General features: G+C 37.8%; 1 protein-coding gene across 2 annotated transcripts; it reads left to right on the top strand.

The window, feature by feature from the left end:
- The first annotated feature begins 36 nt into the window (after positions 1 to 36).
- Positions 37 to 15497, top strand: LOC112680044 (pro-interleukin-16-like). Of its 2 annotated transcripts, XM_025550030.1 has the most exons (4): positions 37 to 410; positions 4233 to 4455; positions 15117 to 15283; positions 15401 to 15497. In XM_025550030.1, exons 1-3 carry the CDS (start codon positions 90 to 92, stop codon positions 15278 to 15280), a joined length of 708 nt encoding a protein of 235 aa, XP_025405815.1. In that variant the 5' UTR covers positions 37 to 89; the 3' UTR covers positions 15281 to 15283; positions 15401 to 15497. The 2 variants fall into 2 exon arrangements, with proteins under 2 accessions (XP_025405815.1, XP_025405816.1); XM_025550031.1 differs by lacking the exon at positions 15401 to 15497 and having other exon boundaries at positions 15117 to 15284.
- Positions 15498 to 16814: the final 1317 nt, after the last annotated feature.

Raw genomic sequence — 16814 nt, 5'->3', positions numbered from 1 at the left:
CGTCGTCGCCGCCGCCGCCGCCGCTGCCACCGCCGTCACTGCCGCCCCTGTGTTCCCCGCCCCCGCCGCCGGTACCTCCGCCGTCCGCAATGCACAGGCCGCCGCCGCCGCCGTACCCGGACGCGTACTGCACCAGACGGGCGCCTCCACCGGACCCGTTGACCACCGGACTGCCGCCACCGGTGCCGCCGCACCAGACGGCCGCCGCCGACCTGCCGGCCATACCCGAATCGTCGCAATGGGACGACCCGCACCGCCGCCGACAACGTCGCCACCAGACGCCGCTGCAGAGGAACGGCTCGTCCAGGATCAGCGGCAGGAGCGCGTTGGCCGGCAGGACCGTTTCGACGGCCAACACGGGCACCATCGCGGGTACCACGGCTACAGGCCATTCTCGCCGCGAAAACCAGGTAATCGCACGACGTTTCGACATTTTTCCATATTTCTGTACGCCTACACGGTGTTAAGCGGACGGCTAAAAGGATTCCGAAAACATAACTCGCACGTGAACGCGACGCAGGAATGTAGGGATCGATAGATTTATTTCGGAAAGTAGCTTTTAAAGTTAACAAAAACGATTTGTTACTTTATGCTTTTCAAATGGACAACGGAAACGTAACGTATACGTCACGTTTAATAAGATTTTTTTGAATGGTGGCCGAGCAACTTTGCCTTAACGCGTGGTGAAATTAATCCACGACTAAAGTTTACGTTCACTTTTATGCCCATAAGTCTCAACGTGATCAACGAAAATCATTTACATCTCATTAAATAATATAAAAAAAAAAATAACCAAAGGAATAATGTGCGAGCTTAATATCCCCTACAAATGTGTGACGCATACATTTTAAAATACGTTTTTAATGCAGTGGTACCATTTTAAAAATTGATGACACTCGACATCTAGATGAAACAGTGCATACAGTATTAATATTAACCATTGTTAATTAGATACATCTAAACAAACGAATCAAACAAATATTAAGGTAAAAATAAAAAATTATTATAAACATTGCGCAGTGTATGACGATACAAGTTTTTTGTAGGAAATAAAATCAATACCGAATAATTTTCAAGTATTCAGTGTACTGTTTACTAAATTTAATTAGAAAAATTTTTAAGAAGCGTACTGAAACTGAGTTGATATTTTTCATATTTCAAGATTAAATAATAATTACAACGTAATAATCATTCATGATTTTCGTATAATCGACTAAAATATATATAAAAAATAATGATTTTTTAATATTTAACTATTAAAAAAGATGTTATCATTAATACATAACCCACCACAAATACGTGCAATAAACGTATGTTATTATGTTTAAATTCTATACAACCTACTACAGTCTGGCTTCGTAGGTAAGATTGTAAATTTAAAATCCACGCAGATTTAAATTAAATTAAAATATAATTTTCAAGTCACGTTTTCGCGTGGTTCGTCTACAGTGTAGACTCTACACCATAAGATTATATTGATAATCGTAGACTATAATAAATATACGTATTAATACTATTATATGACAATAGTCGTGATGTCAATATATTATGTATTCTGATCTAAATCTGTTTATAAAAATTATTATAGTGCATTGTTATAGACTTTTAAAGATAAAGTAAACATATTTTCGTCTGAGAAGAATATTTAAACAATCGATTTTTATTTTTAGACAATAACTAAATTACTTTAACAATACATAATTGTTTTTATATGTTATGATGTTTATTTGTATATAATTAAAAATAATATATCGGTATATTTTAATACTATTCGGGTGTATCTACATATTTGGTATACATATATATGTATGCACCGATTATTTTATTTTTCGAATGCATTGCTATTTCTTTTCAAATCATTTATTATTGGGTTTCCCACAGATATATTATAAATTATTTATTTGCATTTAAATTCTTCCAAAACCACTGAAAATCAACACTAACGAAGATTTTATTTTTTATTTTTGCAAACGTTTTCCCTTGGCCTACAAATTGTTCTCAATTCATATTTAAAATTTCGAATAGAATTTAAAAAACAAAAGTACTTTGTCAACTCAAACTTGTCATGTTTTTTTATGAATCGTCCAAACAATCATAGAAGAAAACTTTAAAAATACAACATCGTTTTACAGTTATGATATTTTGTTCACGTCATTAATTACCTCTTAACAATCTTCACGTCTCATACAATGTACTTGCCAGCTTTAGCTTATGCAAATATATAATAGTCGAAAATAGAGTTAACACATTACGTTTAGAATAGACAACAAACTGGCGTGTGATTGACACTTGGGTACGTTAGTGAAAGATACGAAAAAATAAAAATCTCCGTGCCGAACTCTCGTGCGATGATATGCTCTAAATTATGCAATGAATAACATTTACTCCAAAGAAGGAAAATCTTTGAGTGCGCTGGAGAAAAAGTGTGTTTATCGTATTGAATTCCCACGGTCGGGCTCATTTATATTCGCTAATAAAAACCACCGAAAGCTTCGCATTGCTTTCAGCAACGGTCATTTCAACGTGTCCGTATCAAAATAATTGGAATCGGCCGTCAGAACGTAATGTAGATGCACACGACATTATGCGCACAATGACTTGTTGTCGACGGGAAGTACTTCGGGAAATACTCTTCGCGTACCGCTGCACACGAATCTAGTACGCTTTGTTCCCTAACCTACACGACGCGTACACCTAGCAGACACGTATCCAAGGGCGGGGGTTCGTTGAAGCCCCCTTGAAATGTTTCCGTACCTGCCCCCCATGAACGATGATCCTTTATGATTAGAATGTAAACGAAACGTTGTCGATCCGAAAGATGGTTAAAAATTATATTTTCTTCTCGATTTAAAAACGGTCCGATTGTCGGCCGGCGAAGAAAATGCAACTTTTTTCAACACCCCATTACACGGGCGAGACGAAAAGGAACGAAAAAAAAAAAAAAAAACGGGCCATTACTCGCGTCGTAACCGTTGTACCGCGCTCGTATCAGAGACTTACCAGAAGAGGAGGGGGGGCATATTAAATACTAACCGATAATAATTGTTTCCCCAAATTAGTACTGAGACCCAGTGTACGACTGCGTTCCTATATTACGACTAACACACCTAATGTTGATGTCATGGTTTTTAGTGCAAAATAAAATTTGTTAGGTAGGTATCCAATTAAACAATCGGGATTTTACAGTTCACGAGGACTAAAATGTGTTAAAAATTTTAAATTTTCAATAATCCTGACGGGGGCTGGCACGGCCCGGCTCGCATATCCTGCACGCGCATTTGCCTACGTGCGACACATTCACGTTTTACGCGTGCACGCAAGACACGTTCCGGATTCGACTAATGATCGGGTTACGGTTACAACAATAACGAAAATAACAACAACAATATCACGCCCACTACACTCCGCAGTGTGTACGCGTCGTAACCTTCGAGATCCGCGTCCTCGCGCGCGCACCACTCTCCAGCGGTACACAATGCACACGCCGCACACGTTCGAATAATACCATCGCCGCCGCGTAAGCCTATTCAAACGAAAAACTACTTTTTGACACCTATAATAATATACGTTATTAATACATGCGCATAACAATGATTGTACCGGTCGTACGTGACCGCGCGCGCACCGCCTGTATACCATGGGCCGGTCTCCGACGCGGCTTTGTGCGTAATAATGACAATTTCCGTTTCCGGCTGTACGAAAACCGCACATGTCGCTTTCGTTTGCGGCCCCAAAGGCGTTCGACCGACCCGAATCGATACACGTCTCCTCGTACACGCATGCACGTGCATTGTAAGCGCAGTAATGTAAGCCGTCCCTGTGGGCCGTGTACATTTTGTACGATGTTAATTAAACTTGCGTTTATCTGGTTCCGAGCGAAATACGACCAAACGCGCAAATGACCTGATTCATTCCGAAACAATAGAGAATTGTTGAAAACGTCGAGTTAACTCGGTTGAATATGCCAAACAAAACGGATGCACGCAACTAGATTAAGCTTAAAACACGGATAAGAACTTGTTTATTTTTTCGAACCCGTGATTTGACCGGAATACGTCCCGTCGTCTTATTAGCATTTTTAAACGTGTGACGAATGAAAATCGAATGATAAAACCAAATGCAGCTGAAATATGATCTGTTCTTACCGTCCTCCGCCCTCTTCGGAAACCCTGGAGCTGTTTGCGAAACCTAGATTATAAATAGCGATAAAGTGTGTCATTATTATTCCGCAGGATGCGAAAAACGACGGCAACTGTTTCTACACGTTGCCCCGGGGTGGCGGCAAGGACCTGTGTTTCAGAATAATGACGGTCAAGTTCCAGAAAGGCCCGGGCCACAAGTGCTTGGGCTTCAGCATCGTGGGCGGCACGGACACGCCGAAAGGCACGATGGGCATCTACGTGAAGACTATATTTCCGAACGGGCAAGCAGCCGACGTGGAGTCGCTAAAAGAAGGTAAGAAAACGATTTTGATTTTCAATACTCATATTGTACGCGAATACGAGTGTGCGCACTACGTATAGTTTTCAGTACCGGCTAACGATAGAATTGTTTTTTTCTTCATTACTAGGCATTGGTGATTTTTTAATTCACTGTCGAGTAGATAAAGTATCCCTGATAAAAACTCTGGCATTAATTAAGACTAATAGTACATCATTATTTGTCTTCGTCCAGAGACTTCTGTAGTAATTCCGACCTCGAGTAAATATTAAAAAAAAAAAAAGAGAAAAAGACAGTAACGGCCAAACGCATGTTTCATTCACGTATTTGATGTTTAGTATGTACACTATGGTTATGGTAATAATAATATTTAAACACATAATATAAGCGTGCATCTGGATTTAAGGAAATTCGTACAATTCATACAACACCAAACACGTCGAATTTCAATTTTGAAAAATAAACAATTTAAACGACCGAATGGAAATAAAATGTTAATTATTCAATTAAATTGCATGTACTTAATTGAATAAGTCCGATCGAACAATTTAACTTTCGCAATACAAATGCAATATATAGATGTGCAGGACTTGGTTGGTTTGAGTTATAATTACGTATATGTATTATGCTGTGTAACAATAATCGGCTGTCAACATTCGCGGATAGACAGTCGCGAAATTTTACGCATCTTGAGATTACTGTTAAAATTGCGTCCAAAGTTAGGTTTCTTCAGGAAATCGCACCTCAATTCGAATAGCATGCAAACATTCGTCACTCAAGAGAAAAGAAAATGACATACGGTTACACAGAAACGATCTGAAACTTGTCAATGCACAGCGATACGTTTTACAATAATCGTATAACATGTACGCTCGGCAAATTATTTGTCGAATACATTTTCGAAAACCCCCGTGAAAATCAAAACATCCCGTGTATCAAATCCGTGAGCGATTTTCACTCTGTAGATTAGGATTGCGTTTGGAAGCTTTGCCTTCAGAATCTGAAAATGATAATACTAATAATGTGCACGTAAAATATTATGCTCGACATGCAAACGAGATACGCGACACCGCGTGTCGTGTACACGTGCACTGTATACGGTATCGTTGTATCGGAATAGACGTAACGAAATAACGCGTCCGTAAACCGAAAAGGAACTCGGAAAACCCGGTTTTGTCGAATCCTTTTCGGCTGTCGAAACGGCACACTCGGACTTTTTAAACATTGAACCAACGGGGGCGTGCAAACGTAACAAGCGCCGGGTCTGTTTGTTCTCTATACCGTTTATCTCTGGCGCAGCTGTCGTTTCAAGGACTGACACGAGTTCACTTATACTCTCGTACGCACGCGCACATCTGTTATTGAGTTTTTTACGACATCACTTTTTTCATGGTGTCCTCGTCACTGTACACATGTACATTATCTCGATTAAACGGTAAAACGATTAACCGTAATAAACCTGTCGCAACAACGAAACGCCATCGACTGAATAATTATACGTACTGTATGTGTACATCATGCGCGCTTAATATGCATACATATTTGTCTGTACGGTGTACGGATCCCCGTGACGAAAAACTGCGAAATCGTCTTCAGAACATTCGCCGATGATGACATTATTCAGTCAAAAACAATTATCTTTCTATGCCCATTTGCCCATACCCGTTTTTACAATACGTATTACGGTTTCGAATTTCTAAGACAATCACTTTTCGTTTATCTTTTTGCATATACACGTATAATATCATAACGCGATTACGGTTTTATTTTTTTTAATTTAGTTGTTTTTCGTTTAAAGCACGCGAAATAACTGCGCACATGCCAACCATATCTAGCCCGAGCGTACTGCGCGAACGACTTTAAACTGCGCGAATGCCTGTCCGTATTCTTGACTATTATATTATTTTACAGTAATTATCAAACCGGTGTATAATATAATGTATATTTATTTTCCGCTGGATTCCGGTGATAAAATTATTTTTATTACTCGCGAGCGGTTAAACGCCGCGAACCGTAACTTTTCCAAATTTCGAAATGCATTATAATAGGTACACTCATATGTTTATTTCGTCCGCCGTCGCATGGATTAGTCAATCGAACTACACATATAAAACGAAATCTCGTCAAATAGATGCACTGAGAATAAACGAAAACCCAGAACTCTCGCGCACGCGATGTAGTACGACTATAATTATATTATAATTTATATACGAATATAAAAAACGGTCCAATTGACATTCTGCCGCGATTATCCGCAACGAATATTATGTAATAACCGGATTTTGTTAAAAATTAACACGAGCAACCAATGTTTGTTTTCACGTTTCATCGTTTTACCTATAGATTCGTCGTAATTTCATCCAATCGAACCGTTCAAATAGTAACGACCCGAGTGCCCTTGTATTTTCATCGTAACTTCATTGGTTCGTGTATAGAGAAACCGCATATTCTTAAACGTTAACTATATTGTATTAGTGCTTATAAATGCATAAGATTAATACAGTTGTGCGGCTGTGGTTTTCGAATACATGACTCTCAGGAAATACGTTTCAGACACTGTGGACCCCCAACTCGATGTAAAGAAAAAAATAGAACGTAATATTTTCCTCGGGTCCTAATAAACACATTAAAATATAAATGTATACAAATTATCGCTTTAATTCTACTAGCCGGACACGTTTTTCAACGGAAGTAGAAGTAATATACAATTTGAAGTTTCCATTTCGTTTTTAAACGAAAAATCCCGCGGTGACCGAATCGTCGGGGGGGGGGGGGGGGGGGGGGGGGGGGGGAGGAGGAGGAGACTTTAAATCCGATTACGATTGTTGTTGAAGTCGGGAGACCCGGTGGTATAGCTGCGTGCTGAGGTAGATTAAGAGGTCTGACCGCGTTTCCTTCGCGTGCATTGAATTTGTGAGAAAAACACAATTCGTCGGGCGGCACATGTACTACCAGCAGCGGACAGGCTCGTCCACGCGCATTCGTAATTAAGGTGTACATAAAGGAAAAAAAAACGCACCCATTTATGCGCCCGTAATACGTTCGTATAATATATTATATTTACACACACACACACACACACACACAACAATAATAATCGTAATAAAATATGTTTGCGCTCGTGTGTGTGCCGGGTTCATTGCGCTTTTACCGCTGGCACGTCCTGCCCAATGCCGCTCATACCCGTAGTTTTCGTCGCCGCGAAGCCGGTCCGAAAGACGTGAGTCACACGCGTCGTATTCGTCGTGCGCACACAATACGAGACGCGCGCGCATAAATAATTCATACGGTCACACGTGAACACGTATTTACATATTGTATTCGTACACACGATAATGCGTGTATCCGTAAACGTGTGGATTTGATACGATATTATGTTGCGGGTAACGATTTTGCACACGTGCGCAGCGAGTACGGCGGTGAGTGTTGTGTACGCGAAAGCGAATACACATTGTATCACACGACCACGTAACCGTTCCGAAGATCTTTAGCCGCCACCGAAACCCCGAAGTTAGCCACGGAAGTTGTGGTGGACAGTACGCGGGTTAGGCGCCCGAGTGTGTTTACGCGCTCGGATACGTCCCCGGAGTCGTGTCCTGTTGTTCGCGCCAAAGCCCTGGAAACATTGTTATTGGACGACCGCGAAAACGTGTCCGGAATTCAATTCGACCGTCTTGTAGATAGAATTCATCTGCCCCCAACGTAATTCTCTTTGATCGCTCTTCGTGCACGCTAAATATGGTCATCGTTCGAGTATTTTTTTTTTTTTTTAACCAGCGCGTAGGCGTATTGGTCAAAACTCATCCTGTATTCAAAAATCTGGAGCCGAGAAGCAGTCCGAAGCGCGGCGATTATGAAAATTCGGTGTTTCAACTACTATTTTTGTTTTACTCGAAAACATGCGTACATCGAGCTTTTCGACGTTTTAAATCTCTTTTTATGATGAAGTTTCGTGGTGGAGCACACCTTGGCTAGCGAAACTAATACATTATATTAAAATCTAGCTAAGAAGACAGTAGTTTCAGCGTAAAGTTTTGCCACCGCTGAGAGTATGAAAAATATTTGTACATGTAATTGTTAAACAATTCCAAAACCTTTTGATGGCTGAACAAAATCACGGTCACTCATCTTATCCCTAGTAAAAAGCTCCTAGACTAATCCTAGAATCCTAGACTCGCATTGAATTCATTAAAACGAAAGATTCGTAACCAATATCTATGAAACTTACAGTAAAATGTACCATAGCCTTAATACCGATAATTTTTTGAGAATAAAGTCTCTCTTACTTTGTGATTCTCAGTCGGTACGTTTTTGAAATTACACGCATATTGCTTTACAACGTTTTCGATTTTCACCCTGTGCTACGCTGTCTTTTCCAAGATCTCTTTACACGTTTCACACTTCAAAGGGCGGTAGCTGAAGGTTTACAAACTAACCTTTTCCGAGAAAGGTTCGTCAAAAAAGAAAAAAAAATGTCCATCAATCAAGTACCAATTGTACTCTACAGATGTCCATATTATAAAGCGAAATATTATTATTATTATTATATGTAAATGGATGCACCGCAACAGAATTCTCATTTAAAACGATTCGATTTTAAAACACAAAATTCGTCACTGTAAACGTGATATGAAATAATATGAATAATACATGGGTCTCCACCTACTACGGTCCGCGGAACAGTTCCGGCCCGTTAAACTTTTCAAACCGGCCCGCCAAGTTAATTAATATTTTTTCAATATAACTCCAAATCTGAAAAAATGTGCACAAGAAATGATTTCAATATTTAGCTCCACATACTTATGTGAACAGACGCTTTCGAAAATGAAACGCATCAAATCTTAGTACGTAATTAACAAGCGACGATCATTTACAGACGACGCTGTTGATTGGAACAAAAAAGTTTGACGCAAACTATCAAGGAATTTTAATATACAAGTAGCTTCAAACTTTTCATTAAGTAACTTACTAGCATCTCAAAAAAAACCAAATTTTAAACTATGAAAATAAAAAATAAATATACAATTTTCTAAAATCTAAATAAATCTTGAGCGTTCTTCAATTACATTACCTATTCGTTCCTCTAAAAAAATTTTGGCCCGCGATCTCAGATTCGGCGTGCCGTATAAAAAAAAGGTTGAAGATCTCTGATATAATGTATTCTACCGCATGTAACATTTCGAAAAGTCAAACGGTTTTCTCCGTCCATATTGCCGATAAAAACCTTAAGGACGAGGTGGTGTTCGCTGGTGGAGGTGCTCGCGTTCTTTATGACGCGACATCCCGTCGTAAAATGCGTATTGTCTAGAACGCAATAAGCGCGTTCGGCGTGTGTTTTTCTAGGTTTTTTTTTCTCATTTCCCGTAGACACGGTACGACGGAAACAAAAGAAAGAAAAAAATAGCCCAGTAATAAGATCGTTTTTCCACCAATAACCCTCCTCACCTTGTGAGCTCGGTCTGTAAACTCGAAGAACGTACAGCAGTCGTACGTACACGCGTATGGATTTATAGCCATATAAGTACTATTCTGCGCGCGATATAATTATTTTGAATTGCCGAAAGCGTGACCCTTATACGTACCCAGGTATAAGTTACCTACCGCGTTAAAGTCGTTTTTATTTTTCATTACTTCATTACTTCGCTCGTCTTTCGCTATTTCGCTTAACCCGAACTTACGGCCGCTTCTATGGTACATATACGCACTTATCCGAATCTACTCCGTTCAACGCACTCCGGGTCATATACCAGCTTGGGTTTTCGATCGTTCCTGTATAATAATTATATATATTTATATTTGTGTATGTGTAAAACTGTCACCGCATAAGCGTCACCGGGTTATTACGTTGGTTGGGTTAGAGTCCAATCGGATGAACGTTTTTTTTTTTTTTTTTTAAAAAAACCTCGAAAGGTACTTTATAAATTAATGTTTCGGAACTCAAATGTATTTATATGAATAAAACACCGAAATACAGTTCAAATAAATTTAACTTCTGAAAACTGAAAACTGAAGCGGCGAACATGTATGTTTGCGAAATCGTTATAACGGTCCTTAACGTGCACGAAGACTAGACATTTATATTTCAGTAGGGTTTAGCTACACCGTACCACTTAAGTTAGAGTCGGCAAAACCTAACCGCAGAAAAAATACGCGCGAGCGAGTGCGTCTAAAAAATGTTTGATGTAGCACGAAATTCAACGGTCTGTTCCGTGCCGTGTGTATTATACATTTCTGTTTTAACGCGTTTCAAAGTGGTTGTGTTTTAGTCGACGACGCGTTCAAGATACAGTATATTTTTAACGAATCGAATGCAAATTTTAAAAACTAAATCACAGCGACGTACGGCTAAAAACCAAATCGTTCGCAGTGTTCCGAACACTTTCAACGTTTTAATGCGCCGCGAAAATCATAACGCGTTGCTCGTTAACTCGTGGGGGAAATCGAAATCAATATACCGTGTTCTTAACGCGCATCGTCGTCGTCCACGGTTTTTTATTCGCTATTTTTTATTTATTTATTTATTTATTTTTTTTTCAAATAATTGGTCGAGGGTTTAACGGTAAAAACGGTGCGCGACGTGGACGGTAGAACACGGTCGTGGCGCTTGGGCTCAAGTCATCGGCGGACCTCTAGTGCCATCGCGCACACCGATAAGCTCGGAATGGGCACGGCGTAATGACGGTAACGGCGAAAAACCCTACGACACGACGGCGGCGGCGATAATTTAAACGTTCGGCGCGCCGCGGCGTTGATTAAAACACATTGCCGCGGTGCAAAGCGATTGCGGAACGCGCAGACAAATTACGCGGCACTCGATGAGTAATTAACGTGCACTCGGCCGATCGTGTAACCCGGCGGCGGCCGTTAAACTGCTGCACGTTATTGGCAATTCGATCGGTCCGATCCCTGGGACCCGTTAAATTAACTACTCGCGGTGCAACGGTAATAATAATCAAAATAATAATCAAAGCGATCATACCGCTCACGTACGGGGATAACGCGCGCGCCCCGAGACCCTGTTGTCGCGCACGATTCGCCCGTCGTGTGCGCCTACCGGATGGCGTTCGTGCGAGAATCGTAGCACCGGTTGATGAGCTATAGCAGTGGTTTTCAACCTTTTTCGGATCGCGACCCCCTCCCCACCATTTTTTATTTTTTTGTAATGCGACACCTTCGGAAAAAAAAAAAATTTTGTTTTATTCATCAAAATTTGATTTGATTGCCGATAAAACATTTATATGATAAACAGTTTTCATTAATATACACGTAAAAATTTCACAAAATCAATAACTAACTTAATTTTATTTTTAAATAATATGGAAAAATCATTTCATCCATTATTTTCGGCGACCCCCAAACCTATGATTCGCGACCCTCTGTGCGGGCATTCCAGAATATGCTATTGGCACAAAAATATTATTTTTTTTTTTTTTTGGTAAATGTTTGATAAATCTCGTGGGCCGCAAACTCTCCAAGATGGGCCGCGGGTTGGCCATCTCTGAGCTAGAGCCTAGCCTAAGGCTAGTTCGGCGTAGCCACGACCGCGATCCGTTTTATTATTATTATTATTATTGTTGTTGAACCGCGTGCCGCCGTTGATCGATCAAATTTGATCATCGTCGTTGACACGATTAATCCTCTCATGCGCTAAAACCCGATTTGTTCGACGAATAAAAAAATTAAATAAAAAACACTCGCCAATGTTTTACGAAAAGCAATTTTTAAACTATATCAATTGTTGATGAAAAATATAAAATTTAAGTGAAAAATTCAAAAATTCCAGGAAGTATTGTATAAATTGTTATTTTTTGCCACATTAAATTTTACGTTTTTACCAAACTTCCGTAGGAAATCTTTTGAACGATTGTTGATATAACATTATAAGATAATGGATTTGAAATTATTTTATAAAAACAAATAACTTCAACGTATATTTTATTGATAATTTTATACTTGTACATAGTCACTAATGTATAAATTATCGTCTGTTGTGTAAACCATTCGATGGCATAGAAATCCCTCGGCCGATCTTTCACGCGTGTTTCGAGTTTTCAATGTATTACCACTAAGGTCGATTAGGCTACTATCGTAATCTTAGATATATTTGACATGCCCAGATCTTACGTTAGTTCCATTCCCCGCACCTAATTCCAATCATGAGTCAAGACAATAATGGTTTAGCTGAAAGATAGCATTCTCAAACAACAACGAATTCCGAAAACGAGAACAAAAATAAAGTTCGAAATACGCAACATTAGCGAACCATTTCGTACATAAAATATATATCATATTATATTTTATTAAATAGTAAATATATATATATATATAACACAGTTGTTGTGTAGCATAGTGTGCGCGAGTTAAATTTACCGTTCGTAACTAACGAGTGGTAAAAACTTTAACCCTATTTTCATTTATTGATAATTAAATCAGTTTATTATTACTCCCGGACTCATAAAACTTCTCCCGGAAAACATAATAATTCATTTAAAATACATGTGTCAGTCTCAAATATGTTCTTATACCTTAGTACATGTATATGAGTTGTTGGGGATCGTAGACAAAACTATACAAAAAAAATTAGCTACACGATAAAGATAAATTCATATTACTATGACGCCTCATCGGTAACATTATCATCAATAATAAGTAAAAAGCAAAACGTCAAAAGATTTATTGCCTGCGCACGTGCTTCCAGAAACCAGAAACCATTAACCGTCATTTAATTATGAGATATTTTTCTAAATTCTATTAACGCTGGTGTCGTCGAGTTTCCTTGGTATTGGTATATGGACGAGAGCGACTGTGGTTTAGACCCAGAAGACTTTCAGACCCGACGACTACACATAAGGCATACTTTTATTCAAAATGGTATCGATTCAACAAAATTCAACAAGCTCTATGGAATCGTTCGTAAAAATGTTTTTACCCGCATTAGTGTACAAATAAATAAGACCTTTATCAGTCTCTCTATTCCTACCGATGACTTCAAATACATTTCTACTACGATTATTATTGTTAATATTTATATCAAGCTTTATAGGGGTATTATGTGTGCCTGGTGGATTATACGGCTAAACACAATATTTTTAGACGGAAAGCGTGTACCCACGTGATGGTTGTCAACGTTGTAATTCCCGAGACGAAGCTTATACGTCCGTATACATTATTTTATTATATAGTACAAGACAGTGATTCTCAAACCCTGGGTCGTGGCCTCCTAACCCAAGGGTACGTTAAGTTTACTACAAGAAAAGGGACGTTAAGCATTTGTGTAAAAAAATTTTGTTTAAAAAAAAAAAAAAATCCCTGTAGTTTTAACTATTTTTATGATACAAGAAAATTTTACTACTCTCACCCAACAATTTTACATAAAATTAAGGGGCTCGTGTTGTATAAAAAATTAAAAATTTGAGAAACACTGGTAGTACGATACGAATACAGAATTGATGTCAAGGCGCGCTGTGTACGCGGTGGGATCTCCGTTTAACGAGGGACCCGCACTAAAGACGGAAACCTCTGTTGGCCAACAGCATTATTTCTTATGATCTTGGCCATCATAAGTTATCCAGTTACATACCTGCTGCAACACGTGTCGGGATATTAGGAGGGTTTTAATCTCCAAATAGCAGACTATTACCCCATACCGAATAACAGTAATACAACGACTACGCGTTACTTTCCCCCGTCTAGAGATTTCTCACTGCGATAGTAATAAAGTTTCGCTTCAATAAAGATATTTTGTGAATCCATAGCTCCACATGCACCGTGTTAACGCATAATTGAAAAAATGAACGCACCTTAACTCCGCATCCTAAAAATATTTTGATCACCAAAAGTCCGCATGACACAATTTTGAAATATCTGATACACTGGAGCTCCACTTTTATCAATAAACCTATACACGAAACTATATATATATATATATATAGATAAATATTGGTTTGTGGAGGGGATTGAAGAGCGGAATTTTAAAATCTGCTCCTATGCGGCAAATTTGTTAATCCGGCACTGTTTATAATCCTTTATAAAACCACCGTCTAAATCATAAAAATGTCTACATTCAGATATTCGTCGGCGTAGAATACATTCAACAAAATTGATGGGAACAACAGTGGGTCTGTGTCCCGTCAATAATGGTATACCTATTTTTTGAATTAGGAGCCTAAAATTTCGTATTGTATTGTATTTAAAATTTTGTCGAAAAAATGAAATCAAATGGATTAAAATTAGACACGAACATGTTACGATAAACTATGAGAAGGATACAGCGAAAGGTGTCATGAAAATTAACTTAGAACGGGAGAGATGGAGAAGAAGGCCGGAAGAAGAAATGGTTAGACGAAATTGAGAGTGACAATATTAGGGTAGCTGGTGCGCATCAACGAGAGTTGGGAGATAGGTTCGTGTGTAAGATGAAGAAAACGGTTGATAACGTATATATAGTCGAGAGAAATGGCAGAGGCAAAGAATAAGAATACTTTACAAATTACAAAATAGTTTACACTTTGTTTTACTTGTAGTATGGGTCGAAGAAGTATCGCATTTGATTTATACGTCATTAGAATCAAAGCGGGATCTAAAAACAATTAAATGACAAATAGAATTCAACAACATAACTGCTGTTACTGCTGTGTTGCGCGAAATATGAATAAAACATTACCTATTCGTTTTAGGTGACGAAATATTGGCGGTTAACAACAAGCCGTTGCACGGTTTGAGCCATCGAGAAGCCATTGCGGTATTTAAAGAAATCAAATTGGGAGAAATAGCGTTGCACATCGGCAGGAGAGTACAGAAAAAGACGCGCGAATCGTGCAAGTCCATACGAAGTCCTTGAAAAGTAAACACTTTTATTAATTTACCAATAACGTGTACATATAACAAAACATAACATTATGTTATGTACAAATCACACGTTGTCGTATAAAAATACGTTTTTTTTTTTCATTATTTACAGGAAGAATATTCATCGAGATTCTCATTTCAACGGACGCTGTTATTATAATTATAATTATTATTATTATTATTATTATTACGTTTGGTACCGATTTTATTATGAGTTTTATCATTATTTTTTTTTTTTTTTACATTTATTTTCATAAATATAATATAATTATTGTTACCAAAAGTGTATAAATAAATTATTTGCAAGCATTACATTTTGTGTTAAAACTTTCGAACAATAAAACTATTAGTTATATACATGGGCATAGAATCTAGGATGTTTCTCTTGTGCCATTCCCTCTCCCCGAACGGTGCAATCTCCCCCACCGGTAAGAAAATGAAAAATAAAAATATTTTACAAGAAAAACACATACGATTTTCAGTGCTCACTCAAATCCTATTATCATTCACCTTTCATCCAAACAAACTCCAGGTACCACATCCAGGTGCCTTAAAGCAGAGGTCGGCAACATTTTGAACCACGTGGGCCATATTTTTTTCAAATGCTTATCAAGGGTCACATTAAAAAAAATTTTTTACATATGATATATACTAATAATGGTATTGCTATTATATTTGATTATTTTACATAGAAATATGAGTGCAAAAAATACGAATGTAATTGGAAAAAATTGCTTTTAAGAAAAAATTTAATTTTTTGACAAATTAAACATTATGACTTACCTTTGTTTTCGACGAAAAAGTATAAATCAACCCAAGAATCACTAATTTAAAATTTTAATTTTTAAATATATATAAGTATATTTAATTTATCCTATGACTGAGTAGTGCAGCCATCATTATCTTCGACTCCGATTAGATAATAATAACAAATTGATTTATAAAGAAAAAAGAATTTAATATTATTGAAAATTGTATGAAAAATTTATTGAACAAAAATAAAACACAGAAATTAACCACCTTTATGCGGGCCATAAAAAATTTTTTCGCGGGCCGCGGGTTGCCGACCCCTGCCTTAAAGGATCGAGTATAAGGACCTACTCTCTCCTTAAAGGCTTTCCTTTAAATTATCAGATATACTTATTGTACAACATGTAAATACAGATTGTAAATAAAAAAAATGTTTGTTCAATTAAAAAAAATAATTATTATAAAGTATGTGTAAAGGGAGATTTAAGACTGATATTGTCATCCATTAAGCCAATTATTATTTAATTATCAGAAATTCATCAACCTCAAGGCAATCACTAATCGCTAATACATTTTTTGTATAATTATTTTATTGTGGAAAATTCGAAAACATATTTCCAATAGATATTCGTTTTTAGAAGTAAAAATTATTTATGGAGTAAACATATTTTATTTTTCTTAACTTTACTTAAATGACTGATTATAAAACTTAAACTGTAAGTTTTTAAAAAAAAAAATGCTGGGGTTGGAGCGATGAGTAATTTTAAAAATTCAAA

The sequence above is a fragment of the Sipha flava genome, unplaced genomic scaffold (assembly GCF_003268045.1).
Source record: "Sipha flava isolate LNK unplaced genomic scaffold, YSA_version1 172_pilon_pilon, whole genome shotgun sequence".
In the NCBI taxonomy this organism is placed as follows: Eukaryota; Metazoa; Arthropoda; class Insecta; order Hemiptera; family Aphididae; genus Sipha; species Sipha flava.
Note: the sequence above shows the minus strand (reverse complement) of the source record. Positions and strands in the feature narration are given on the sequence as shown.